This window comes from Hemibagrus wyckioides, linkage group LG14, assembly GCF_019097595.1.
Source record: "Hemibagrus wyckioides isolate EC202008001 linkage group LG14, SWU_Hwy_1.0, whole genome shotgun sequence".
In the NCBI taxonomy this organism is placed as follows: Eukaryota; Metazoa; Chordata; class Actinopteri; order Siluriformes; family Bagridae; genus Hemibagrus; species Hemibagrus wyckioides.
The window spans coordinates 18,096,356-18,122,611 of record NC_080723.1 but is presented as its reverse complement, the minus strand read 5'-3'; the positions used below and the strand labels follow the sequence as shown (position 1 = coordinate 18,122,611).

At 37.1% G+C, this 26,256-nt stretch overlaps 2 protein-coding genes across 3 annotated transcripts; one reads left to right on the top strand and one right to left on the bottom strand.

The window, feature by feature from the left end:
- The first annotated feature begins 8,338 nt into the window (after positions 1-8,338).
- Positions 8,339-12,186, top strand: bnip1a (BCL2 interacting protein 1a). The gene is given in 6 exon segments (XM_058407964.1): positions 8,339-8,437; positions 9,325-9,417; positions 9,502-9,593; positions 9,809-9,913; positions 10,823-10,941; positions 11,385-12,186. Coding segments are annotated over 6 exon segments (705 nt in total). The 3' UTR covers positions 11,582-12,186.
- A 3,599-nt stretch (positions 12,187-15,785) lies between these two features.
- Positions 15,786-19,229, bottom strand: nkx2.5 (NK2 homeobox 5). Of its 2 annotated transcripts, none has more exons than XM_058407961.1 (2): positions 18,742-19,229; positions 15,786-17,544 (listed from the first exon to the last, which is right to left on the bottom strand). In XM_058407961.1, the coding sequence occupies exons 1-2, from the start codon at positions 19,058-19,060 to the stop codon at positions 16,937-16,939; spliced, it is 927 nt and encodes a 308-aa protein (XP_058263944.1). In that variant the 5' UTR covers positions 19,061-19,229; the 3' UTR covers positions 15,786-16,936. The 2 variants fall into 2 exon arrangements, with proteins under 2 accessions (XP_058263944.1, XP_058263945.1); XM_058407962.1 differs by having other exon boundaries at positions 18,859-19,229.
- Positions 19,230-26,256: the final 7,027 nt, after the last annotated feature.

Genomic DNA, 26,256 nt, shown 5'->3' with positions numbered 1-26,256 from the left:
TAATCTTAAAATGATCTTTAGCACATACTTACATTAAGGTTTGTTATATAACATATGATTCCCTCCATCTTCAGCATCAGTATGATCACACAACCCTACACACGCTCCTCACACTCCTGCCGTCTGGAAAAAGGTACCGAAGCATTCAGGCTCTTACAACCAGTCTGTGTAACAGTTTCTTCCCCAAAGCCATCAGACTCCTTAATTCCCAGAGAGTGGACTGACACCAACATAAACACACACACACACAAATACACACTCAATTTCTTCTTCATCCTACATTTGCAAGGCCTGCTCATTTGCAAGGCCTGCTCTCTTGCAACGCAAGGTCGCTCTCTTCTTCTGTAATTGACACGATCCCCATGTACTTTTGGGCATCAGTGTTCATGACGTGGTCCAATCTCGGCAGGGCGAGGCTCCACCTCTGCATGAGCATCTCAAACACATGCAGCGTCTGCTCATGTTTTGCAGCGGCTAGCTAGCATTCTGAACTGTGCAGGGCAACTGGGTGGACAATGGTCCTGTGGACTTTTAACTTGAGGTGGTTTGGTATTTGATGATCACATAAGACTCCAGTAAAATAAGCCTCATTCAAATTTTAGGAAGAACAAAAAAAGAGCACAGCGGATAGAGAAAATACCAAATGTAGAGTAAAATATAGCTAACAGATGTAACCTAGCATTTATTTTCTCCTCATTACGTGAATACCAAACATGTGATATAAAAGAAGCCAATAACACATGTAAGTATTGGAATGGAAACCGTTGTAGACACACTTGTTCTATTTGTCTTTGCAGAGGTGAGTAATAAACAGCTCATATTTTGGGAATCATTCTGGCAAGCAATAAAAAGCATCCGATCCAAGTGTTTTCCTCCTTATCCTCCAGTAAGTGCCAATATTCTGCCTTTTTCAAGAGTTCTACCCACTCATCTATCACTCTTTATACTTTCTCTTCTGCCTTTTCCTCCATGTTCAATAGTGTGTGTCTGCTGCAGACTCTCAGGCCATCTGGAGGTGTGTGTCAGATGCTACATCACATTTCTGGGTGAGGAGGTAGGGAAGTTGAAAGGGCACTTCTGCGTCTGTCTGTCTGGGAGAATGACAGAGAGGCAGCAGGCACGGTTGAAAATGTCACTCCATATAAATGCACCCTTCAGGTGTCAATCAAGAAAAGCGGTTAATATTTTATAAGCAGTGACTTTGCATGTGTGGTTTGATTACTGCAGTCATCCAAATGTCCATATGACATCGTGGGATAAGGGTTTTGGATGTGTTCCTTTTCTGAGACTGTCGAGGAAAGATGTTGGGTTAAAGTGATTTGGGGATGGGATGAGATTTCCCGATGTATATTGTTGGTCAAAACCTGTGCATTTAAATGAGGGACAAATACAGTATATGTTGTATGCTACAAGCATCTAGTTAGTCTTTTCTGTAGTTAGACCTAAAGTTCAGTTTTTAACTTGAATCCATCTAACCAAAGTCCAAAAGTTACAAGCGTAAGGCTTGCATTAGGAGCTTGCATGTCCATGTCTGTAATCTGCACCTCTGCTAGGATCTCCATACTGTACCAAAAGCCCCTAGACATGCTGTTTCTCAGACACATCTTTTTGAATGTTGTCTATATTTCATTGTCCTGTGTCTTCAAATCAGCTAGTACTTGCTTTCGTTTTGTTTTTCTGCAGGAGACAAATCTGTGTTAATGAGCAATATGTGAATTTTGAGTTGAATGAGAACATCTCAATTCACAGATCGATAATGTTGCTTGTTAACTTCTAAATGAATGCTTGCTTATGCCTTCTTATTAAGCAATCTACTACAAAGAATATTCTTGAAGGGATCTGGGCATTTGGTGGGTTAGTTAGTTGATAATGGTGTTAGTAAGGGTTTAAAAGTTACCATGGTAACACAGAGGTCCAGGGTATACAAATATGGAGCTTGTCATTGTCATCAACCAAACAGTAATCAGATTTAATATCTTCAACAAATATCTTACAGTGACGTTTGTTACATATTATGAGTAAAGAAAAGCAGACATAGATAGATAGATAGATAGATAGATAGATAGATAGATAGATAGATAGATAGATAGATAGATAGATAGATAGATAGATAGATAGATAGATAGATAGATAGACCAAAATATTAAACCAATGCTCAGTTTCAGTTTGTTTTTTGCAGGAGAGCACTTTCTGAACTATATGCAACTGAAGACGGAATATACAGTATCTTACTTGAGAATATCAATAGAGGTCTTTTTATACTGTAGTAGGTCACTATATGGCCAGAAGTTTGTGCACCATTGACCATCACACCCATATGTGTTCCTTCCACACTGTAAAATAAAAAAATAAAAGAAAAAGAAAGAAAAAAAAAGAAGAATAAAATCTCTTCTGTAGTGTTACAATTTCTCTTTACTTGAACTAAAAAGCTCAAACACTGTTCCAGCATGACAATGCCCCTGTGTACAAAGCGAGCTCCATGAAGACATGGTGTGTTAAGGTTCAAGAGATAGAACTCGAATGTCCGGCACAGAGCCCTGACTCCCCACTGAACACCTTCGGGATGAATCGGAACACTGAACAAACCCCAGACCTCCTCACTCTTATAACATCAGTGTCTGATCACACAAATGCTCTTGTACCTGAATGATCACTAATCCCCAAAGCCATGCTCCAACATCTAGTGGAAAACCTTCTCAGAAGAGTGAAGATCATAACAGCAAAGAGCGCAATAAATTTTAATGGTCAGCCCTGTGTTATGGTCAGGGGTGCACAACCTTTCCATATATTGAATATAGCTATACCAGTTCAGGGGAAATGCTATTCTCACACTGTCCTGAAAATGTATATAGACAGACAACTACTTCACGAAAATCCACAGATTTTAAACTCAACAACACTGCTTCCTTCTAGCTTTTATTCAGTTCTCCTGTGTGATAAAAATGACTCAGACACGTATGTGTATTGAGCTTATTAAAGTCTGCATTCAGTGTGTTGGTGCAATTACGAACAGTATTTTTAATTATGTGCCTTAGGAATAATTCAGCAGATCAATATGATTTGTAATGAGTACAATCAGAATCAGTAATGAATGCTTTAGCAAACTTTTGCATATACAGTGCGTGTGTGTGTGTAAGTACCCTAGTGGTTATGACACTGAGAAGTTAAGTAGAGCATCAGTGTACTTTGTGACCCAGCAGTGATTACACGCTATATAACTAGAGAGATTTCTCTGAACTGTGTGAAGTCACTGGAAACTGTCTCGTCTGGCAGTGTTCTGTAAACCTATTTCACCAGGTTATGTTATTCCAGGAACATATTTTGCCAGGAATGTGACTGGCCATTGATTATGTACTGAATGTTTTGTCCTTTTATGGGACATCAGGAAGAATAAAGTACAGGATCAGCATCAGGATCAGAATATCTGCGTTCGGCGCAGAAAACGAATGGCATGGCCAACAAGCTGAAACGATCCAAATGAAAGAAGTCACCAACATGAGTTGGAAAGTTGGCTGAACATCTGGTCGGTAGAATCAGGATATATTACTTAGCCAACATTTTCTTCTCAAGTACAGACAGGATCGTTTCGCATTTCATTTAGTTCTTTTTAGTTGTATGCTCAGAATATGCTCTATTATCTGATTATCAGCACAGGAGGGATGTGATATTTGTTGGAATAAGTTCCCTAATAAGTTGTCACGTTTCACTCGGCCGAGTGTTCTTAAGGATTCAGAGTAGAACAAATGCTCCCACTATCGCTTACGGTTTTATTTTTTTAATACGGTATTGAAAATCAGAGCCCATTAATATCACAGTGAAAATATTTATCATTGAGTTCTTAGAGATATTAGCTGACATTAAATGACTGGAATTGAATTCAACCAAACCTCATTAGCTCAAAAAACAAGTAGCCTATAAAAAAAAATGTCAAATTATACTAAATGCATTGTGTCAGTGAAAAGTTCAGCAGTAAAAAGTTCACTGACTGCAATAAACAGCCCTGACCCGTCCTGCACTGTGTATTCTGACACCTTTCTATCAGAACCAGCATTAACTTCAGCAATTTGAGCAACAGTTGCTCGTCTGTTGGATTGGATCACACGGGCCAGCCTTCACTCCCCACGTGCATCAGTGAACCTTGGCCGCCCATGACCCTGTCGCCGGTTCACCACTGTTCCTTCCTTGGATCACTCTTGATAGATACCGACCACTGCAGACCGGGAACACCCCACAAGAGCTGCAGTTTTGGAGATGCTCTGATCCAGTGGTCTCGCCATCACAATCTGGCCTTTGTCAAACTCGCTCAAATCCTTACACTTACCCATTTTTCCTGCTTCTAACACATCAACTTTGAGGACAAAATGTTCACCTGCTGCCTAATATATCCCACCCACTAACAGGTGCCATGATGAGGAGATCATCAGTGTTATTCACTTCACCTGTCATAATGTTATGCCTGATCGGTGTATATAATGACAATAGAAATATCCCAGATAGTTCAAATGAAACACAGAGCAGCTTCATGTGCACATAATAAGAGAAAAGGAATCATAAACCCATGTCTTGTCCATGTGTGACATTTGTCGGTACTATCAATAGGAAGCAGCTTGCAAGTACGGGGCTGAATGGCTTTGAAGGCACGCGTCAGCCAAGTTGGCATCGCTCTCGTGCTGTCACAGTAGGACAGACCCTCTCCACAACACCACTAATTACATCTGTTTCCTATTTCCTCTGATCAGACACAGCTTGAGTACGCCTGTGCCATCATGCCTGTGGAGGTTGAATGTCATCAATAACTGGTTCCCCTTTCCACCATAACCACAAACAGCAGTGTCACAAGCTGCCCAAGTGCCCAGGGGTCTGCTGCTCAGTTATCTGAAAAGAATCATGGCAGATAAAATATCAATCATGACTGTTACTGCTTGTTTTTATTGCATGGTCTGTGACAGGGATTTGGCGCCCTCTACAGGACAGTGCAACTTGACATGAAAGCTTTAACTATGTATTCTCTTGGGATTTTCACGGTTATTGTCATTCTGAACACTGCTTTAAACCCCAGATATAGAAACGTTTCACACTTGTAATTTAGAAGCAGGGTTAGCATTGTTTATTGCCTTGAGTTATGAAACGTTTTCATAAGCACTTTTGCAGTATTAACCCTAACCCAAACACAGTGTACAGTGTGAAACTGTATGGTGTTAGAATGTTATGACTAGATACAGACACAAAATCAGAACTAAACTGCATGTAAAAAACCTCATATTGCGTGAATACCAAAATGTAGCAGCACTTATCAAAAATGATGTGGAATACACTATATTGCCAAAAGTTTTGGGACACTGCTCCAAATCAGTGAATTCAGGTGTTGTTTTTCAGGGGTTGGGCTTGGCCCCTTAGTTCCAGTGAAAGGAACTCTTAATGCTTCAGCTTCATACCAAGACATTTTGGACAATTTCATGCTCCCAACTTTGGGAGATGACCCCTTCCTGTTCCAACATGACTGCACACCAGTGCACAAAGCAAGGACCATAAAGACATGGATGAGTGAGTTTGGTGTGGAGGAACTTCACAGAGTCCTGACCTCAACCTGATAGAACACCTTTGGGATGAATTAGAGCGGAGACTGGGAGCCAGGCCAAAACTGGGACATCTGTCTTTACATGAACATGAATGTAATATGGAGTTGTCTCCTGCCCTTTGCAGCTACAACAGCTTCAACTCTTCTGGGAAGGCTTTCACAAGGTTTAGGAGTGTGTTTATGTGAATTTTTGACCATTCCACTAGAAGTGCATTTGTGAGGTCAGGCACTGATGTTGGACGAGAAGGTCTGGCTCGCAGTCTCCACTCTAATTCATCCTAAAGGTGTTCTATCGGTTTAAGGTCAGGACTCTGTGCAGCTCAGTCAAGTTCCTCCACACCAAACTCACTCATCCATGTCTTTATGGACCTTGAAGAATTATGCAGATATTTTTCATCCCTGATTGTTAATTTTTCTGTATCTTTGTTTTTTTCAGCATTCTTCTCACCTGTGTTCATAGAAAAGCCTTTTACATTTGTCACAGAGTTTCAGTCATGTTTCTCTATCTTAAATGAAAGTGCACAATAGAGCCGTCATCCTCATTCTCTGAATGTTCAACCTGTCAAGCTCCACTATTTTCTGACTAACAGGCTGAAAATAAATTGTCGTCGCAGGCCTTTGTGCACATTCATGATGTGTCTAGAATGTTAAATCCATCACAAATAAGAAGACACTCAAACTCTACCTGGATTTAGGCTCTAGTTTTTTTTTTACTCCCAGGATGTGAGGACGTCTGAGAGGATGTTGATGCACAGAACAGACATTGTTAAGGTTTTGGTGGAAAAGAGGACAGAGATGGGGTTTTGTTTGTGATGATTTACCTAAACTCCTCTCCGACTGCAGTCAAATTCGGGGAGCTTTGACCTCGGGCAGCTGGGAAAAGCTGCCACTTTCTTTTAGGAATTATAAGAACTTTATTTATTTTTATTTTGTTTTTTGTAATAAACTTAGATTCTGAACCAGATGTGCTGTGGAGCTTTGTTAAAAAATAAAATATTATTTATTTGTTTGTTTGTTTGTTTGTTTGTTTGTTTAAATAAAATTTTCTCTTTTCTTTTCAATTCCAAGGATCCAGAAAGTTTCCTCGACATGCCATCAGAATAAAGCTGGATGCACTCGGAGTTCAGATTTTCGGAAAGCTAACTGTTTAAGAATGACAAAAACATGTAATGAAGCTACATGTGAATATTTCATATTAAGATTAATTATTAGTTAATATTATTAAAATTATGTAAATGATTGTTTTTGTGGGGTGGGGGCAGAACAGCAAAAATATGTAGCTCACTGGACCTCATAGAACAGGGGCTCTAAGCATTTCTATACAGAAATATGATAGAAGTATACAAAGTATGTACAAAGACGATTCAAGAGGGGTTTCTATAAAAAAGTGCAGATGACCAAGTTATTGCTAAACCTTCAGAACAGAGGTCTATGTGCTTTCTCTGCTTTTTGCTTAGTTTCTAAAAGACTGTATCAGCAGTTTTTGCTACTTTACAGATAACCTAATAACTCTGTGTTGGCAAAAGTATTGGGACACCCCTCTAAATCATTAAATTCAGGTGTTGTTTTTCAGGGGTTGGGCTCGGCCCCTTAGTTCCAGTGAAAGGAACTCTTAATGCTTCAGCTTCATACCAAGACATTTTGGACAATTTCATGCTCCCAACTTTGTGGGAACAGTTTGGGGATGACCCCTTCCTGTTCCAACATGACTGTACACCAGTGCACAAAGCAAGGTCCATAAAGACATGGATGAGTGAGTTTGGTGTGGAGAAACTTCACTGGCCTGCACAGAGTCCTGACCTTAAACCCGATAGAACACCTTTGGGATGAATTAGAGCGGAGACTGTGAGCCAAACCTTCTCGTCGTGCCTGACCTCACAAATGCGCTTCTAGAGGAATGGTCAGAAATTCCCATAAACACACTCCTAAACCTTGTGGAAATCCTTCCCAGAAGAGTTGAAGCTGTTATAGTTGCAAAGGGCGGGTCAACTCCATATTACATTCATGTACATGTCAAGGCAGACGTCCCAAAACTTTTGGCAATATAGTGTACATGTTAAATAATCAAACACAGTGTGATAAGCATTATAATTTGAAGAGATTTAACATGTTATAGGGTGAAATGTAGCCAAGGAAGCATTGATTTAAAAGGTAGTGATCATCAATACATTTCTATTGATTATAATTTGATAATTATTGATAAAGGATAGACAACTGGTGTGTAAAAAATATTCTGATTTTTTTCTTTGTAAATAGCCTAGCAAGGCCATAGTATATTGTCAGCAGTATCATCAGAATATGAGTTAATATATTAATCTATATAATAAGATTATTATAAATATGTTAATATTACACACACACACAATATTTATTTTCATTTTTCAAATACATACAAAACAGTTTTATTTTGAAAGCTCGTGACAACTGTGAGACTTCCGGTTTATCCTTGTTCATTGTTGCTTGCTTCACAGTTTATGCGCGCACACGCGTCAGTTTGCTCTGGGTCGTGTCTCAAATCGTATGAGCCTCCCACTAAATAGTGCGCTAAAATTAAAGCTATGATAGCAACCTGCTGTTTGTGGATACGCTTTTAATGCCGGAATTAATCAGTTCAGGACAGAATATAGCAGAGTCCCGAACATGGCGCTATTGTCAGTAAGTGCACTACCTCTGAACAGGAAGGTGTCTCACACTCCCTATGTAGTTAACTATATTCCCAAGAGGAAGTGGTTTGGGATACAGCCTTGGTCTCTACACCGGATGACTTCCTCGTAGTGAGCAGCCATGGCTGATGTCCACGTCCGAATATGCGAGCAGGAGATCATTAAATATGATCTGGAAATTAAAGCTCTGATACAGGTACGGCTTGGAGACGTGTTTTCTGGGTCTGTGTGTGTTTATGTGATGTGACTCTACAATCTGCGTGTAAATGATGTATTGGGTGTATTTACACACACACACACACACACACACACACACACAGAGCCGGTCTGCAGTGATGCAACCAGCTGCTTAATGGGAATTAATGACATTTCTTCATTTCCTTATGTGTGTGTGTGTGTGTGTGTGTGTGTGTGTGTGCAAGTAAATGAAAACATCTTTGATAACTTAGAAGAACAACAACAATATAGTCATAAATGTCTGAAGAAGGTACAATGAAAAAACTACAAACACACAGAGGAGCAATAATAATAATAATAATAATTGTAGTAGTAATAATAATAATAATAAAAATATTTTTTCCCTATGATAAGGAAACTGTAACATTATAATAAATCTAGTTTATATACATATAAAATTTTATAGTTATTTGTTTATATTTTTATAATTTAATGCTTTGTAAAATGATTCTAAAAGCAAACATAGAGTGACTTTTTTAAATAAATAAATACATGCATTATTTTGTAAGTAAGTAAAGTAAAGTAAATAAGTAAAAATGCTTCCATAGGGTGCTTCTTTTAGAAGTAATAATAATAATAATAACAACAATAATAATAATAAATTTGTGTTCAGATTTTCAATGATAAATTCATTATAAATAAATTAAAATAAAAAATAATAAATAAATAAAACATTAAAAATGCAATGAGTGTTTAAAACCATTAAATATATAAAAGTTATATATTATATATTTTTGTATTCCTGTGAAAATTCTTAGTGTGTTTATTGTATTGTATTGTATTGTATTGTATTGTATTGTATTGTATTGTATTGTACTGTACTGTGTGTTTTCTGTATTGTTGTAGGATATCAGTGAATGCACCGGGCCACACACTAAACTAACAGAGTTTAACAGTACTGTGAAGGAAAAATTTGTTCGCCTTCGTCAGCGGATCCAGGTGACATATAATGATGTTGAATTACTGCGAAGAGGATTGTGAGTTTTTTTGTTCCTGCACTAATTTTCACATCTCACATCACAGGATCTGGAGCAAATGGGGAAGGAGCAGGATAAAGAATCTGAAAAGCTTGCTTTACTCAAACAGGTGGAGGGCCATCGGAAACAGATGCTCAGGTCAGAGTATGAACTGGATAATAAATGCCTTATTTTTTACTGTATGTGTAATAAGGTCAAGAAATTTTTCTTCCTATTCTGAATATTCAGAGGTTTACATTGTACTTTATTGTACAAGCTCTGGTCAAGGGTTTTGTATATGGCTGTAATCCTCAGTGAAATGTTCTGGGGTGTGAATAGTTTCTTTTTGTAATAGAGATTTGTCGCTCTTGCAGTAACCAGACGGCCTGGAGGAAAGCCAATCTGGCCAGTAATCTAGCGATTGATAAACTGGAGAAAGAAGATTTGCTGAGTGTGGGTGACAGTACAGCAAGACAGAGGTGATTATGTTTGAGGATGTTACTATGTTTTTGTTTTTTTTTTAATTGTTTTTTATTAAACACAATAATTATATATATATAATATTGTTATTAATTATAATAATTATTATTAGTAGTAGTAGTATTATTATTAGTATTATTATTATAATAACAATTATTATTGTTATTATTATTATTATTGTTGTTGTTGTTGTTGTTGTTGTTGTTGTTGTTGTTGCAGATCTGGTCATTCTGCCCAGTTTGTTTTCATAAATAAATCTGTAACACTTTCATTGGTCAGTAGAGGGCGCTCTGCTCACTGTTTATTCACTTTGGCGCATGTTCCTGTTTAAAACAACAGCGAATATTTATTGATTTAAGACTCGAATCCATTATTTAAAACCAGTTTCTTAGTTATTTTAGAAAACTGAAATCTAACTAATCACACACCCTTCACTTTATTAGCGCCATTTTTTATTGGACATTTTATTAGTTAGACATACAGTATAGGTATAAAGTGTAACTCTACCTGAAGGTACTAGTAATAAATCAGTGGAGGATTGATTGATTGATACAAATTATTAATAAACAAATTATTTGTTTGTTTGTTCATTTATTTAGCTAACTATTTTTGTTTACTGTTTGTTTATGGACCCTGGTGGCTCAGTGCTTAAGGCTCTGGATTACTGATTAGAAGGTCTGGGCTTCAAGCTCACGAATCTGCCACTGTTTTGTCCCTGATCAAGGCCCTTAACCCTCTCTGCCCCAGGATGCTGTATCATAGTTAACCCTCTGCTCTGATTACAACGTCTTAACAAGCTGTGATATGCAAAGAATAGAATTCCACTGTGCTGTACTGTATATGTGACACATAAAAGCTTCTACTATTTATTATTTTTTGCTTAATCGATTTTTGTTCCCCTCAACCAGAAAGGTAACGAAGGAGAGCCTGGTTCAGACCTCCAGCGACATCACCGAGAGCCTGATGAACATCAGCAGAATGATGTCGCAGCAGGTGAAGCAGAGCGAGGAGACCATAAGCACTTTGGGTAAGTAATGTTGTCATCTGTCTGCCCCCGTTGGTTCCTAGCCACGCCTTTTCATACTCAAAGATCTAAAAGACGCAAAAGACCCTGGTTCATGCTTTCATGATTTCACTAGACTGAGTGGATCATTCTCTTTCTTGAGATCAATCAGCCTCTGTGTATTTAGACTACTGCTGTTATGGTCTACACACACACACACAAACATTCCACCCCTATCAAGAGTCACCCCTATTTCAGAGACCAATAATAATAATAATAATAATAATAATAATAATAAATCAAATCTAGCATATAAAAAATATATAGCATAATCCATAGTGCATAAAGATTTTTTAATAGAATCATGGGTAACCATAGTAACCATATAGCATTATGTACTGTGCATAGTAATAAAAATAATAATAATAATAATAATAGTAATAATAATAATAAATTTCTCTCTATAGCCACATCGTCAAGAACAGTCCAAGAAACCAATGAAGAGTTTAAGGCTATGACAGGGACCATCCAGCTGGGAAGAAAACTCATCACCAAATATAACCGACGTGAACTGACAGACAAACTGCTCATCTTCCTGGCCTTGGCACTCTTCCTGGCCACAGTCCTGTACATTCTGAAGAAAAGACTCTTCCCTTTCCTTTGATTTGGAGAGTTTGGTTAAATCCGGAATCGGGTTCCACGTGACGGTTTTCCGATTACAGAGTTAAGTTGGACTGAATTGTTCTGTCAGAGGTGATTTGCAAGTCTATGACAATAACTTATATATTTATTCCAACAACTTGCCTTAATCTGTATCGGGGAGAGCAGCAGCGTGGTTTTCAGGAAGAAAATGCACTTTTATAAAGTGTGATGTAGCTGATGCCTGACTTGTGCTGTTATACAAATGGAATTATACCTGTTGACTGCTATCATGCCATCAAGGGTTCCTAATTATATATATTTTTTGTTTTCATTCCTGAAGTAATGACTTGTCTTTATAATTGCCGTTCTGTATTAGTGCTGTATAATGTATTATTGCACACTCGGTACAAAGTCTTACTAATTGTTAGCCAATACCAGAACGGTTACTTTACATTAAAAACACACTCTTGAAGATTTATTTGAAGTCTGCAATGCATTTTTGTGCTGTTATCGCTGAGGAATGATTTATAACATGAGGATCTGATTTTAGTTCTCCCCTCCTGTGTAATCCAAATCTATGTTAAATACTGACTACAAAAATATATCTAAAATAAATATTACAATCCAGCATTTCGTGTAAATCTGATGTGTTTGCAGATATTTGACCGTTTTCTGAATAATCCATTATTTTAGTTAAAAGGTTGCCTGCTTCTTTTACTCCATATAACTCATAGTTTTAAATCAACTCTATACAGCGGGTAGAGATAACCCTTTACAGCTTCACCTCCAGATGAATAGAATTGTTTATAAGATTCTGTTTTTGTATCTGTTTATATAATCATTTGAGGCCCTAAAAAGGTAAACTAGTGATTTTATTTTTAAAAAAATTTATTTTACCAGATCACTAAGGTAGTAAGGGAGTTATGCTTAAGTGTAGGCATTGTATTAAGTATCTGAATTAGTGGTTATGTAAATGGAAGGACCTACACACCGAGCCTGGATAAAAAACAATTGGAGAGTTGCTCCAGATAGAGCATGCGGCATGCATCCTGTGCCAAATGAAAACATGCAGACCAAATGATCCGCTATTGGCAACCTCGAAAAGGGAGCAGCCGAAAGAATGCTTCCTTCTGGACAATCAAACAGCAAAAGCTTGGAGTATACTGGCTGTTATGTTGTTTTCAGTGAGCCACAGATCTCTGTAACATGATGCATATTTATTAAATTATCATGTAACATGTAAGACATGATCTTTAATGGCATGGGAGGCACCACACACTTAATGCAAAAAGCATTTTGAAAATGTGCTACACTCCGGCAGTGTAGGGGTGTTTTTGTATAAAAGCCTCACCAAGCAAATAAAGTAACTAAGTGCATGTGAAAACCTTTCTATTTTTTCACTACACTGTGTTTAGTCCAAGGCAACTTCGAATCTCTCCTGGTGGCCCCTTAGTTTTGCGCTGCTGGTTATTTCTAGGTGCTGGAGGCTGTATGCTGTCAGATGAACAGCTCCAGTGTGACAAAGCTTCCACTGAATTAAACTCCATCCTGTGTATTGTGGAGGTGGCAGTTCTGCTGGAGCACAGGAGAAGAAAAGCTCAAAAAAGCCTAGGACGCAATCTTAATGGTGAAGATAAAGAGGCATGCAGCTCTGTCCTTTCTCCGATAAGAGTCGGAAGAGCTGATTATTAAACCCCCCTCTTTACCACTACCCACATATGCGCTCTCTCTCTCTCTCTCTCTCTCTGTGCCCACTTTCTTTATTTCCTCCCTCTCTTTTTCTTACTCTTTCCATTGGAAGAGCAAGACAAGGCCTGTTATTTTTAGGCTTGTGCATCCATGTTATCTGTCTTGTTCTTTTCAACGCCTAGGAGCGCTGGTGGCCCGTTGTTGCCTGTGTGACCTTCCTGTCGCCCTCCCTCCCTCCCTTGTTCCCTCAAAATACTCCCATTTAGTCCGGGTCCAGCAACTGGCTGCCATTTTGTACAACCAGAGTAGTCATTCAGATTTACATGCAGGCATTCTTTGTTTATGTGTACAGAATTTTGGAAAAGAAAGAAACGAGTGTCTCCTGACGTGTGTGGAGAGACTAGAGAGATGTTACAAGGACCATCGCTTACTCATGTGAAGTGGCTGCTATTCTGTCTGTCCTTTTCCCTAGCTCTACAAATCACCTCACTGTCTCCTTTGCCTCTGTGTTAAGCAAATTGAGCCATTTTAAACATTAAGCACGACACTTTTGGGCTGTCAGTCATCCATGATGCTGTGTAGGCAATGTTCAGGTACTTCATACTTTTCCAGGCCTGGTCTCTGGGTCCTGCACACTGGCTCAAGGACCAGGTTTGGGAATCTCTGAGGTAGTCCAAGACTTATGGTGTGTCAAGCAGTGGAGGTTTATTATTAATATTAGTAAATCTAATTAAAAAAAATATATCCCAGTGATCATATGAGATTTAAATCCTACTGTATCGAATGTAATAGAGGATAAGGGATTGATGTATTGTCTTTAATTCCAGCACTCAGTCAGTAAAACAAGCGGGTGCTGTGTCTCATGAGCTGTCACATCAGCTTCACCCGATCCACCAAACATGTTAATGCTCTCTGACTTTCAAATAAATATTTGCAGGGCGCTGATTTATGTCCTTTTAGGCGCTTTTCGGGTTCCAGGTTATGTTATTTATTTCCTTTCCGTTTAAGAAACCGAGGGCTTTCCGAGTCGGGCTGATGTCAGTCGATTCCTACAGGAGCTATAAAGCTGTCATAGCCACCCACTGATTACTGAATGAAAGTCTGTAATGAGCTCTTAAAAAAGATTTAAGGCTGACTTGAAACACAGTGGATAAGTCTGTCCGGTAAAGTGTGCTATTATTTAATCATCATTATTAGTTTATTAACGGGTATTAATCATTCAACCCCGGCATGCTATTCAAAACTGTTTGCTGTTGTTGTAGTTTTGTCAATAATAATAATAATAATAATAATAATAATAATAATAATATCCGTGTACATAAAATAAATGATAATAATATTTAAAATATACATAGGGCTATATGAAGAAAGAAATGAGAAGACGACGGAGAAGAAGAAGAAGAAGAAGAAGAAGAAGAAGAAGAAGAAGAAGAAGAAGAAGACTGTTAGGAAAAACAATGACGCACCATGACTTTCACCGCCATATTAATACTAATACATAGGCTATAATATTAAAAACATTTTTTTAAAAATAGACGTAGGATAGTAGTAGCTAGTCTATTATAAAATTTACTTTGAAAACATATCGAAAGCAGAACAAAAAAAATAAATAAGATGATAATAATTATAATGATGCTAATAATAATAATAATAATAATAATAATAATAATAATAATAATAATAATAATAATAATAGTCTTCAAACCAAATCATCATTACATTTTCCCATTAAGTTTATTTTAGATTATAGGATTACAGATCATGGCTACAGAAATGTACCGTAACGAAATATTTGCACCGACGGCCGACTGTATCGACAAATATTATCACTTTTTTAAGTGTGGGTCCGCTTTCAGTGGTCACCCAAGTCAAATATGATATGGAAACAAACAAACAAACATAAACTCACACTGTTAACTGTGTTTGGATGTGCGGGCTTGGTGTTTTCACTCCGTTTTCATCTTTCAGAAGCTGAATTCGTTAGAAACACGCCGCATTTCAAAAACATTACCTTTTAAACCACGCCTAAGAATTAAGTTATATTTCTTACATTTCTACAAAATAATAATAATAATAATAATAATAATAATAATAATAATAATAATAATAATAATAATAATAATACAACCTACCACATTTAACCCAAAAAGCAGAATTCACAGCAAAAGTACAAATGACACAAGTGTGATGTGTGAAAAGGATTGGTGCAGTTCTGTTGGTGTCAGTGATGCACAAAACACAGCTCTATGAGGCAACATCACCAGCACGTCTTCTCATTATTGATTAAAGCATCCTCTCATTTCTTTTAACTCTACACAAAGAAAATGAAAATAAAATGTTTGATTAATCCTTTATGGTAAAGTTCCTTATAACTACAGCTTAGAATAGTTCATTAACTGACACCTATGAAAGTGGTACTGGTGTAATCCATTAGCCATTAAATCCACTAATGTGTAAATAACAAAAGTATTTTTCTTTATTTAATAAATAGATCGATCTCATCTTCTTCAATAAAAAATGACATCTCTATCTTGTCTCCTTAACATGCCCGTAACACGAGAGTGCTCCTTTTTATTTTAATTCAATATATTTGTTCCCTGTGTTAATTCCGAAAAATATTATTTCTTCTTCTTCTTCTTCTTCTTCTTCTTCTTCTTCTTCTTCATCATCATCATCATCATCATCATCATCATCATAATAATAATAATAATAATAGAATTCACATATTCCCAGATGTTATCTATGTTTCATTTTTCAATTTCATTTTTTTTTTCTGTAACCCTTCCTGAGTCTCCAACCCCAGAGAAATTTCGATAAATTATTATACACAGTTGTTAAAATAATTATGAAAATGGAACATGAACATTAATGTATGACCGTAGTGACAAGAAGTTCGCTTGCTTTTTCTTCTTCTTGTAATTCTTTCTATTTTCTCTCCAAATAAAATACAGTTTTGATTAAATGGACTTGGTTTAAAAAAAAGTTTAAAGAATTGCTATACGTTTTACAGAAAAAATATATATAATAGCATCTGATACTGTTTATATTCTTGTGTAATATTTTTACGCAGATATGCAAGTATGCGTGTGTCTACACTCTTATGGTAATAAGGTTCTCCAAGGGTTAATTGGATAATTAAGGGGTCTCTTATCTTCCAAAAGATGCTTTGACTCAGTACCGTTTCTAATAGGAAAACACTCGAGAGAGAAACTCCTAGAAATAAAGGCACCAGACTGGATGAAGGGGACACGTTTTGCGCATTTAGTATGCAGAATTCACTTGGAAACCTAATAGACCTGATCGACCTTAAACGTTTTACTCTAAATAGCTAATTAAAGCACATGCAGCTTCCCAAGATAGAAAAAAATACATAAGCTATAAATGTGCAAAACATGTCACCCTGATGGTTCCACCTCAGCTAGGGGAGAAGTACTGGTCTGGTACCTGGTACCTACCTGTGTGTGTGTGTGTGTGTGTGTGTGTGAATGGAACAAATTTGACATAACACATTTTAATTAATGAACTAAATATTTCCCCTACTCAGAACTGGATTTACCCAAAAGCTTACTTCACATTGATTTACAAACTCCTGAATCAGGAAGAACATTGTGTGATTTCAACCATCCGTGCAATTCAAGCTGAGTGTTGCCTCTATATCGCCTGTGCATCATGTCCAGGAGAGTCTGCTTCACCAGGCCCGAATGCCGTGTAACGAGGAAACTCCGCCGCTGGCCTGAAACGGCGTCTGCACGTTGTTCAGATCCCCGACTCCAAAATTCACATAATTACCGCTGGACGGTGACGTTTGCACCGGAGGCACGTTTGCGCTCGCCGAATAGTTGCACGTGTAGTTCGTATTTCCGGCGCTCGGGAAGTTCACGTTCCCGAAGCTGTGGTAGGCGTTATAAGGGAAGTGGTTGATCCCCATATTGTAAGAAGCGCTGTACGCGGACGCGGCGTCTCCCAAACACCGCTTGCCGTCTCGCACGAGCACGGGCACGGACACGCGCCTCGGCGGGCCCGCGCCCACCATCTCGAGCGTCTGGTCCTGACGCTGGCGCTTGCACTTGTAACGCCTGTTTTGAAACCAGATCTTCACCTGCGTGGACGTCAGCTTGAGCACGTGCGCTAGGTGATCCCGCTCGGGCGCCGACAGGTACTTCTGCTGCTTGAAGCGTCGCTCGAGCTCGTACACCTGCGCCTGCGAGAACAGCACGCGCGGCTTCCGCCGCTTCCGCTGACTGGGCCGCTCCGCCTCATCAGGTTTCTGTCGCTCCTCCGGTAAACGCACCTTTTCTGGAATGACACATTTATTTATTTGTTTGTTTGTTTGTTTGTTTGTTTGTTTATGTGTTTGTATAACTTAAAATCTGTAGTAAAAATATTCTAACAAATCAGAGACGATTGCTATTTTATTACCTTAAACTGATATTGTGGCTTGTTTTTATTCACTGGCTAATCAATAACAGCAAAATCCTCGAAGTTGGATTAACTAACACCTAAAGTGTTTAATTCCATCTTATGCTGATTTACATCTATAGAGTTATAACAAATAAAATCATATCTCTGAAATAAAGAAATAAAAAAAAGAGTTTTTGAAGAGTTCATTGATTCACTAAGGGTTAATTAATTCGTCACTCTAAGCATTAATTTGACACAGTAAGAGATACTGCAATTCTGCAGGTACACTAAGAGTTCATTAAGAGTTCAAAAAATCCATCATTAATTTATTGATTGTATCTGCTGTTGTTAATTCATTGGTGAGAAATTTCATTGTATGAAAATGGGAAGTCTAGGTGCAAAAATGCTGACAATGCGAAATGAGCCTCTTTGGTCATTTGTCAAATTGTTTGGATGAGTTTTCTGGGAAAGATTATAAATCGCCCACAAATGTTCACTTGTAGTAATCATAACAGTGTGACTCTCAGACCTGAAATAATTATTACAGAGATAAACACATTTCCGTGGAGCAGACAAAATCCAGCGTCTGAGATTACTAAGTTCACTTTTTATAAACCCTGTCACCGTGACAAACAACATGCAGAGGCATTAGAGCAAAAATAATATATATATATATATATATATATATATATATATATATATATATATATATATATATATATATAAAGCTAGGGGAAATATATTGAAAGCTTCGTGCGTTGATGATCTAAACGAAAATGCTTGGATCCAAATCAGAATGCCATGAATAATAATAATAATAATAATAATAATAATAATAATAATAATAATAATAATAATAATAATAATACTTTTAAAATGTTATTATTGTAATTTATAATATTACATTATTATTTATTATTTAGTCAAAATTATTAATAATTTTGACTAAATTATGTGATGTTACAGCTTGAATAATTCCGTCCAACCTTGTACAGCTTCACAACACAGAGGATATGGGATATTCAAAATATTTTAGTTAGCGTTTCTGTGGCCTATTAAGCTTTTTATTCACAAATAATTCTCCGTTAATACCTTTCCTCTCTTTTGCTTCAAGAGTGTCGTCCGATTTTGCGTCTTTGGCTAGATCCATTTCTAAGAAACTCTTTCCATAAAAGGCAGGACTAAAGTCCAGAGATGTGCTCCTGTCACCTTTAGTGTCCTGCTCGTCCCCAGGAGCGAAGAGCGCTGCTCCGTTCACCGCGTCCACGAAAGGCTCCGGTTTAAACATCATGTAGGACGAAGTGGGAAGCGACATTTCCAACGAGACAATGTCTTCGTGGCTCTGTTCCAGGTTTAAAATGTCCCGGACTGAGAAGGGAGTGGAAGACATTTGGCTCGAAAACATCGCCATGTGGCACCAAGTCCTGTTTAACCACGCGCGAGTGCCCTTGCTGTCATTTATCAGGATGATGCGTCGTGTCTTTAATTCGTGGAAACGCAGCGATCTTTCTCCAGGTTATATTTCACCTCAGTGAGAATCGCTCAAATCGACCCCTGAAACATCTCTTTTGTGGGTTCTATAGGGCAGAGGAGTGAGTGCTGTGTGTAAGCGAGGAGGGGCTAGCGCGTAATAAGGTTCCCTGGATTTGATTGGCTAACGCAGATTCCGTGACGTAGTAATTTACAAATGCACTTTCATAGAAAATGTAAGCACACGAACTGACCCGTTACTCCCATATGCTGATATTATTAATAATTTCTTTCTTTCTTTCTTTCTTTCTTTCTTTCTTTCTTTCTTTCTTTCTAATGACCAGAGTTGTCATTAACAATCTTTATCTGGGAAAATGTAAATTGCATTTTAGACATCTATATATAAAAGGCATGCTTCTCACATAGCAATTATAACTCCATTCACATACACACATTACACAGGAACAACATAAGCAAGAACATTCAAATACAACTATGAACAGGAAATTGAAAATCACCTTGAATTGTAAACACATCATAAGGCGACATGATAACTGCTATAACTCCTTAACATGTTGGAGGACTACCGAAATAAGCAAATACCTGATTGGATGCAGGGATGCCACAGTATAGTATAGTGTTGTAGAGTAGTATAAGGACTGTTTTGGACTCAAGGATAAGTCCTTACCAAAATATGGACAAAGCTATAGCATAGTAGAGTAGAGTAGAGTAGAGTAGAGTAATTAAGGACTGTTTTGCAATCATAGATGATTCCTAACTAAGACTGGGTTGAAGTTACTCTACAGTGTAAAGATGTGTAAACAGTGCAGCATTTAAGGAATACTTTACTGTCATGGACATCCCTGACAAAACATTACTAATGGTGAGCTAAAGTATAGTATATATTATATTATTGTATTGTGTATAGTCCAGTCATGTTGTTGTATAGTGGGCTGTAGTGTAGTTTAGTTGTTAAGTACTGTTTTGCACTTAATCCTTATACTACTAGATCAAGGCTAAAAGTATTGTAGTATAGTTTGCCTATAGTTTAGGTTGTAAGTACTGTTTTGGAAAATAGTTTAACCGCTGTTTAGGACCGAAAACCGTTCATATAAAACATTTATTTCAGGGAAACGAGAGCTGAGAATAGTGTTCAGAGAGTGGGTGCTCCAAGATGCTATAGTGCCGGAACCTGAAACCTGCACTGACAAACCCAACTGTCTTTCACCGACAGATCGCGGTGTCACCGACTGTTATCGGGATGTGATAACAGATGACAACAAACCAGCAGCCACCCACATCCACCCAACAGCAGCCGAGTTATAAAGGTCAGGCCGATTATACCCCCAAACAAATAGTGGGTCAAAGCAAACTACATTTAAGCAAGTTGGATGTTGATCAAATTGACATCAAAGTGTAATTTTAATGGCTGAAGTGATTTTGACATATATATATGTGTGTGTGTGTTTTTTGTTTTTTTGTTTTTTTTAAGAAAAACTAATGTTATATTTTCAGTATTTCTTTAAATATATAACTATCTATTATATATAGTTTTTATTATTATTCTGATATCATACTGTATATTTCGATAGATCGAAAAGCCTCGAAATGACACAAAAAATTCTAATGGAAAAATTTCTAAACAAATCTGATGCTGAATTAATGTCCAGTCTGTTACTCTGGGCTAAACACAGTCTCCAGCAGTTTTGGCCCGGGTGTGAAAGCAAGAACCTTGGCACGTTCCAGCCTCTCCTAGAAATAGAGAAATAGAGAGAGCTGTAATTCCTCACGGCAGACAGACAGCATTATCGTTTGTTTTTATCTCCCCCGGTTGGCGCGCTACAGCAGTGTAAATGGTCCCGCCGTGTCTCCGGCTCCGGCTGCGTGTTTATAGTGTTTTTAGGGGAAGATCTGCCCGTGTCTGATGAATGAACGCCAGCACTTTTGGGCGCAGTGCAGAGTCCTGCAGGCCACCACAGCAATAATTGGCGAAATAATGTAAACTCGCGTAAGCTTATGGAAAGCTGGGTTTTCTCAGGATGATTTATGAACAGACTCCTGCTGTCCGCTTTTTTTTGTGTGTATGTGTGTGTGCGCGCGCGCGCTTGTGTGTGTGAGAGAGAGTGACAATTCTGATCAGCAAAGCATCGAGAGGAAAAACTTAAAAAAAAAAAAAAGGGGGCAGAAAAGAAAGAAAGAAAGAAAGAAAGAAAGAGAATGAAGATTTGTCTTTGAAAGGAGTAAAATAATGTAAACAAATGTAGGTTTTGTAGCTGGAGATCTTAAAGGATTTAGTTTAGTGGTTAAACCACTACATTTTCTATTAGCCTGGTTTATAAAGTTATAAGCCAGTCTGGTTCTGGATGCTGTGGATGCTGCTTCCACGTTTAAGCGCGTTTGTGTAAGGGTTTGTCTTTCAACAGCGCGCTTCCAGCAGATAAAAAAGAGGATAAGAGTTCTTGAAAACTTCCTCCTTGGTGACCTGCAGAGGATATTCTCGGACTGAGGGCTGAAATGGCCCGATGGGTCTTATCTAAATTGGTCTGGCTTACTGAAACCAGGACTGCCGTGTTTCCGCCTCTTCACCTGCGTATCCGCTGTTATCCTGCAACTCCCAGACTCAACGGCATCCACTCTGTTATCACAATATTCAGTTAGGTGCTTAAGATATTTACTCCCTGAGAACACAAGTCTTGCATATGTATCAGATATTAAATATATCCATTAGGCTTTTTCTATTATAACAGAGTGTAATTTGCCCTTTATACTGTTATCTACTGCACACATTTACTCCCATAGCCTTGGTATCTATCTATCTATCTATCTATCTATCTATCTATCTATCTATCTATCTATCTATCTATCTATCTATCTATCTATCTATCTATCTATCTGCCCTTGCTATAGACTGAACCTAGTCTATGTTGGTGCTGTTTTCAAAACAATTAACACACAGCTTTTCAGTAATGCTTAGGACTATTTATCTTAGCTACTTAATTGATGTCCCCATTACTCTGTTAGCCATTAATCTCCCCCAGAGTAGCTGTATCAAAACCTCACAGCAACTTTCTAAACTTTCTCTGTTTTTTTCCAGTGTTACCCAGTCTTTTCAGAGGAAAATAGCCTACCTTAGTGCTCAAATATTTGCAGAGAAAACACACTCATTTGCATAATGATTTAATCGTCATGACAATTTGCATGTCCACCCATTTTGGATGTAAAGGAAGATTTCTTAAACACACCCCATTAAATATTTTCCTTATGTGAATCCATGTCAGGGTGTCAGGACCTTCACCTTATCAATGACTATGGTTTTCTTTGTCTTATTAAATGAGTCTTTTAATGGAGCTGTTACTACAGAAATTAAAAGATAGTTTATTAGGACAAATTATTTATTATTATTTAAGTTACAACTGGAACTATAGTCAAAGTTATTGTTATAAAGTTAACTCTATAATGCTGTGGCATATTAGATTATAAATTATTTGTTATAGTTAGATGAAGTCTTTGGTCATAGCAAATCAGACTATTTTTGTATTTTACAAAATACCGAACCATTTCTGTCAAATTGAGTTGTAGCAGCTAGGAAAATACTAGGAAAATGGATAAAGCAATATTCCATAAAGGAATATGGAAAAGGGAGAATCTTTATTACTTGTAAATTTTGCTAAGTACTGCATAAAGTAACATATAGATGGATAAACAGTGATGATCAGTGATTGGTTCAGGTGACACAGTGGTGATGGGAGTCCAGCTTTCTCTGACATCTTGTATAATCAGCAGCTCTTAGGTGAGCTCATTAATGCCGTTTTTGAAATAAAGATGCATAAGAACTCTAAAATGTCTAGAAAAGCTTATATGTCATAGATTATAAGCCTAATATTTCCCTCTGAGACCTGACAGACTGATCCCCTTTTAAAGTAAGTATTTCTCTACAAGCTAACTATAATTGCCTTTTGGTAGTTTTGCTAATGTTTTATATAAGAAAAAATCATTAAATATTACTAGACAGCAGATACACTCTATAATCTTTATAATTTTAATTTTTTTTCATATATTTACAGTATTATTTAGAAACACACATAAACCATCAAGAATTAGTTATTGAAATAAATAGTAATATAAATAGGCTTAAAAGCCTTGGACGTTCCTCCCACTGTCTATCACACCTTCTCACCAAGAGTCAAGGACAGTCTTAAGTGTCCCATCTGTCTCACTGTGTGTTTCTCACATGATATTCATTTCATATTAAACCATTATTTTTAGAGAGCGACAGTTTACACTGGCCTTGACCTGGGGAGTCAACGTACTGTATTACACATAGCCACAATCACGGCTTCAAATAATGTACTCTGAGATTGTAGTGGTTTACATTAAATACTGGGAAAGAATGAAATTGCACAATGTTATTCTAAAACTGTGATTAAATTCTACATCTAAATCTAATCTAATAGAATGAATCAAAATTTGTTCTTCAGTAATTGTGACTGCTAACATACTTGTCTCTTCAGTGCTCGTTTCTCAGCACGCTAACATTTCTTGGCACTCTTAGCAATGTTTTTACCAAGGCTCGTCTTTTAAAATAATAAAAGATAAGCATCTGCTAAAAAGCTACAAGTTAAGAAAAGAATTTACAAAATGTATAACAAAACACATGACATTAAAGTACCATTAAAAATAAAAAATAATCAGAACAAATTTCAAACCCAAGTCTTTTATCATCACACAATTTGTTCTCCATTTGTCTCAGGATCATTGGTTCATGTTCAGATGTTTGGCAGTAGATTAGACAGTCTATTAGCGTTCAGAGAGTTACATGGAGGCTCCCACAGGGAGGTAGATGACCTGTCCTCTGTTAGATGTCAGGAAATAGTTTTGACTACTTGCACAGATTCAACTGATGTTCAGGTTCTCGCATTTCAAAACATCAGGAAAGGCCTTGCACCTAGAGTCTATTCGTCATAATTAAGTGATAGTTTTCCTGCTGGGGATTTTCCATTAAGGTGACTGAAGCTGCAGATGTTGTTTTCTGGACTTGATTTAACTTTAGAATTCTTACTGTAACTGTTCTATGAGAGGGTTAATATAAATTCAGAGTAATTGTTCTGTGAAAATGGCATCATGATTCGTCAGACATTCTGAATTTAAGCCTCAATTAAGAATGAATTGGAGTGCAAGCAAATACGAAAACATTGTTCAATTAATTGGATGATACAGATAATGTGTTTTAACTCTTTTTTCCCCAAAAAATGGCCTATTTTGTTGTGTCCAGTTGTTCAGTATTAAATCTCTTTGTCATGTCACACTCATCAGTGGTGGTTTATGACTTATATTAAAGTAGACACTCAAGGCTTTAAGAATTTGTAGTTTTTCATAAATATTTCTGTTTTTACCTAGCCTACCTGGCACAATATTTTTTATTTAAAAGTGCCAAACAAATGTTTGTTTATCTTACAGTAAGTTGATATTAAACCCATTTCTACTCTCTGAGATGCTCCAAGCTCATTTTCATAAACATCTAAAATTTAAAGGCATTCTTTTCAACTGGTAAAATTCTTTGTAAGGTTATTCAACAGATGGAAAAACAAGTCTACAGATTTGTGGCAATAAAGTAATTAATTTGTTTATACTAATTGAAAATGTTCCATAAGTTGATTTCCATTCCACCAGCTGAATGGAATGCCTGTGTACCAGTAAAAAGGATTAAACTGATACAAACACAGATATAATAAGGAGGCCTTTACACATGGAACTCACAGAACAAACAAAGAGCACATTCGTTTATACCCAATGCATTTACAGCATTCATTTATTCATCTTTCCACTGTCTGGCTGGGGTTGTGGTGTTTTAAATGAGGTTACTATTTTGATATTTTTGTTATCTAAATTGATTAGAAAATCTTGCAGGTATAGGTACAAACAAAGATGATAACTGTGTGAGTGGAATTAAAGGCAAACATCTCTAGTTGTGAGCAGCTGAGTGATGTAGCTGAGGATGAGCATCTGTGTCAAGTGTCTTGTGTTGACATAAGTTCATGCACATTTTAGTTTTAAATCTGAATGATCTTTCTCATTACGCTACTCCTCTAATATTAATAATCACAGTGTTGGTGCTCAGGCTTTCATCTGTCTCACATTTGCATGGAAGATCACAGTGCTCCAGTCCAGTTCATACTAGCAGTTTTTAGTGTGTTAAGGAAACAGTCCAGAGGGAGGAATTGCTGAACAAGGAAAACTGATGTTTGCAGTTTGCTTTTCAGTAACAGAATAAGCATTGAAAGATTTTGAACACATTATTTCTAAAAAACATTGTGGTGTTAAATTTTTTTTTTGGAAATAAATCTTTCTAACTTTATAAAATCTAAGTCAGGATACATGAACTGAGAGATGTCATGGACAAATTTAGAAAACAATTTAGATCTAACAATACAATAAACCTTTAATAGTCAACTGAAGTACTTGTAGAATACAGTATGTATTTCCTGTTTATGAATCTGTATTAATCTCCTTTATAAAGGGTCTAATTTAGTGTCCAATTTGGATATGCAAGTAACCAGTTATCATTTTAGGTCTTGCCTGGTATTGTAATTGTGTAAAAAGTACTGCACAGTAGCAAAATACCACAAAATATACCTTGTTTCCACTGAAATTCTTTAGAAATGTCATGGAGTAATGACACGATTGTAAAGATTTTGAACTGATGAGGTTGGTAGTGTGAATAATCGAGTGAGAGGAAATGGTAGTCTGAATAAAGGAGTGAGAGGAAATGGTAGTCTGAATAAAGGAGTGAGAGGAAATGGTAGTCTGAATAAAGGAGTGAGAGGAAATGGTAGTCTGAATAAAAGAGTGATAGGAAAGGAAATGATAGGCTGAATAAAAAAAGTGAAAAGAAATGGAAATCTGGATAAAAGAGTGAGAGAAAGAAGTCTGAATAAAATACTGAGAGGATATGGAAGTCTGGATGAAGGAGTGAGAGGAAATAGTTGACTAAATAAAAGAGCGAGCGGAAAGGAAATGATAGGATGAATAAAAAAGTGAGAAGATATGGAAATCTGAGTGTGGATAAAAGAGTGAGAGGAAATGAAAGTCTGGATAAAAGAGTGAGAGGAAATGGAAGTCTAGGCAAAAGAATGAGGA

Bases quoted from the DNA above. Each gene is read 5' to 3' on its own strand.
- nkx2.5 (XM_058407961.1), bottom strand. From the start codon at position 19,060: ATGGCGATGTTTTCGAGCCAAATGTCTTCCACTCCCTTCTCAGTCCGG. The intron at 17,545-18,741 runs GTATTAACGGAG...GTGTCATTCCAG, and splicing joins TGAAGCAAAAGAGAGGAAAG to AAAAGGTGCGTTTACCGGAG.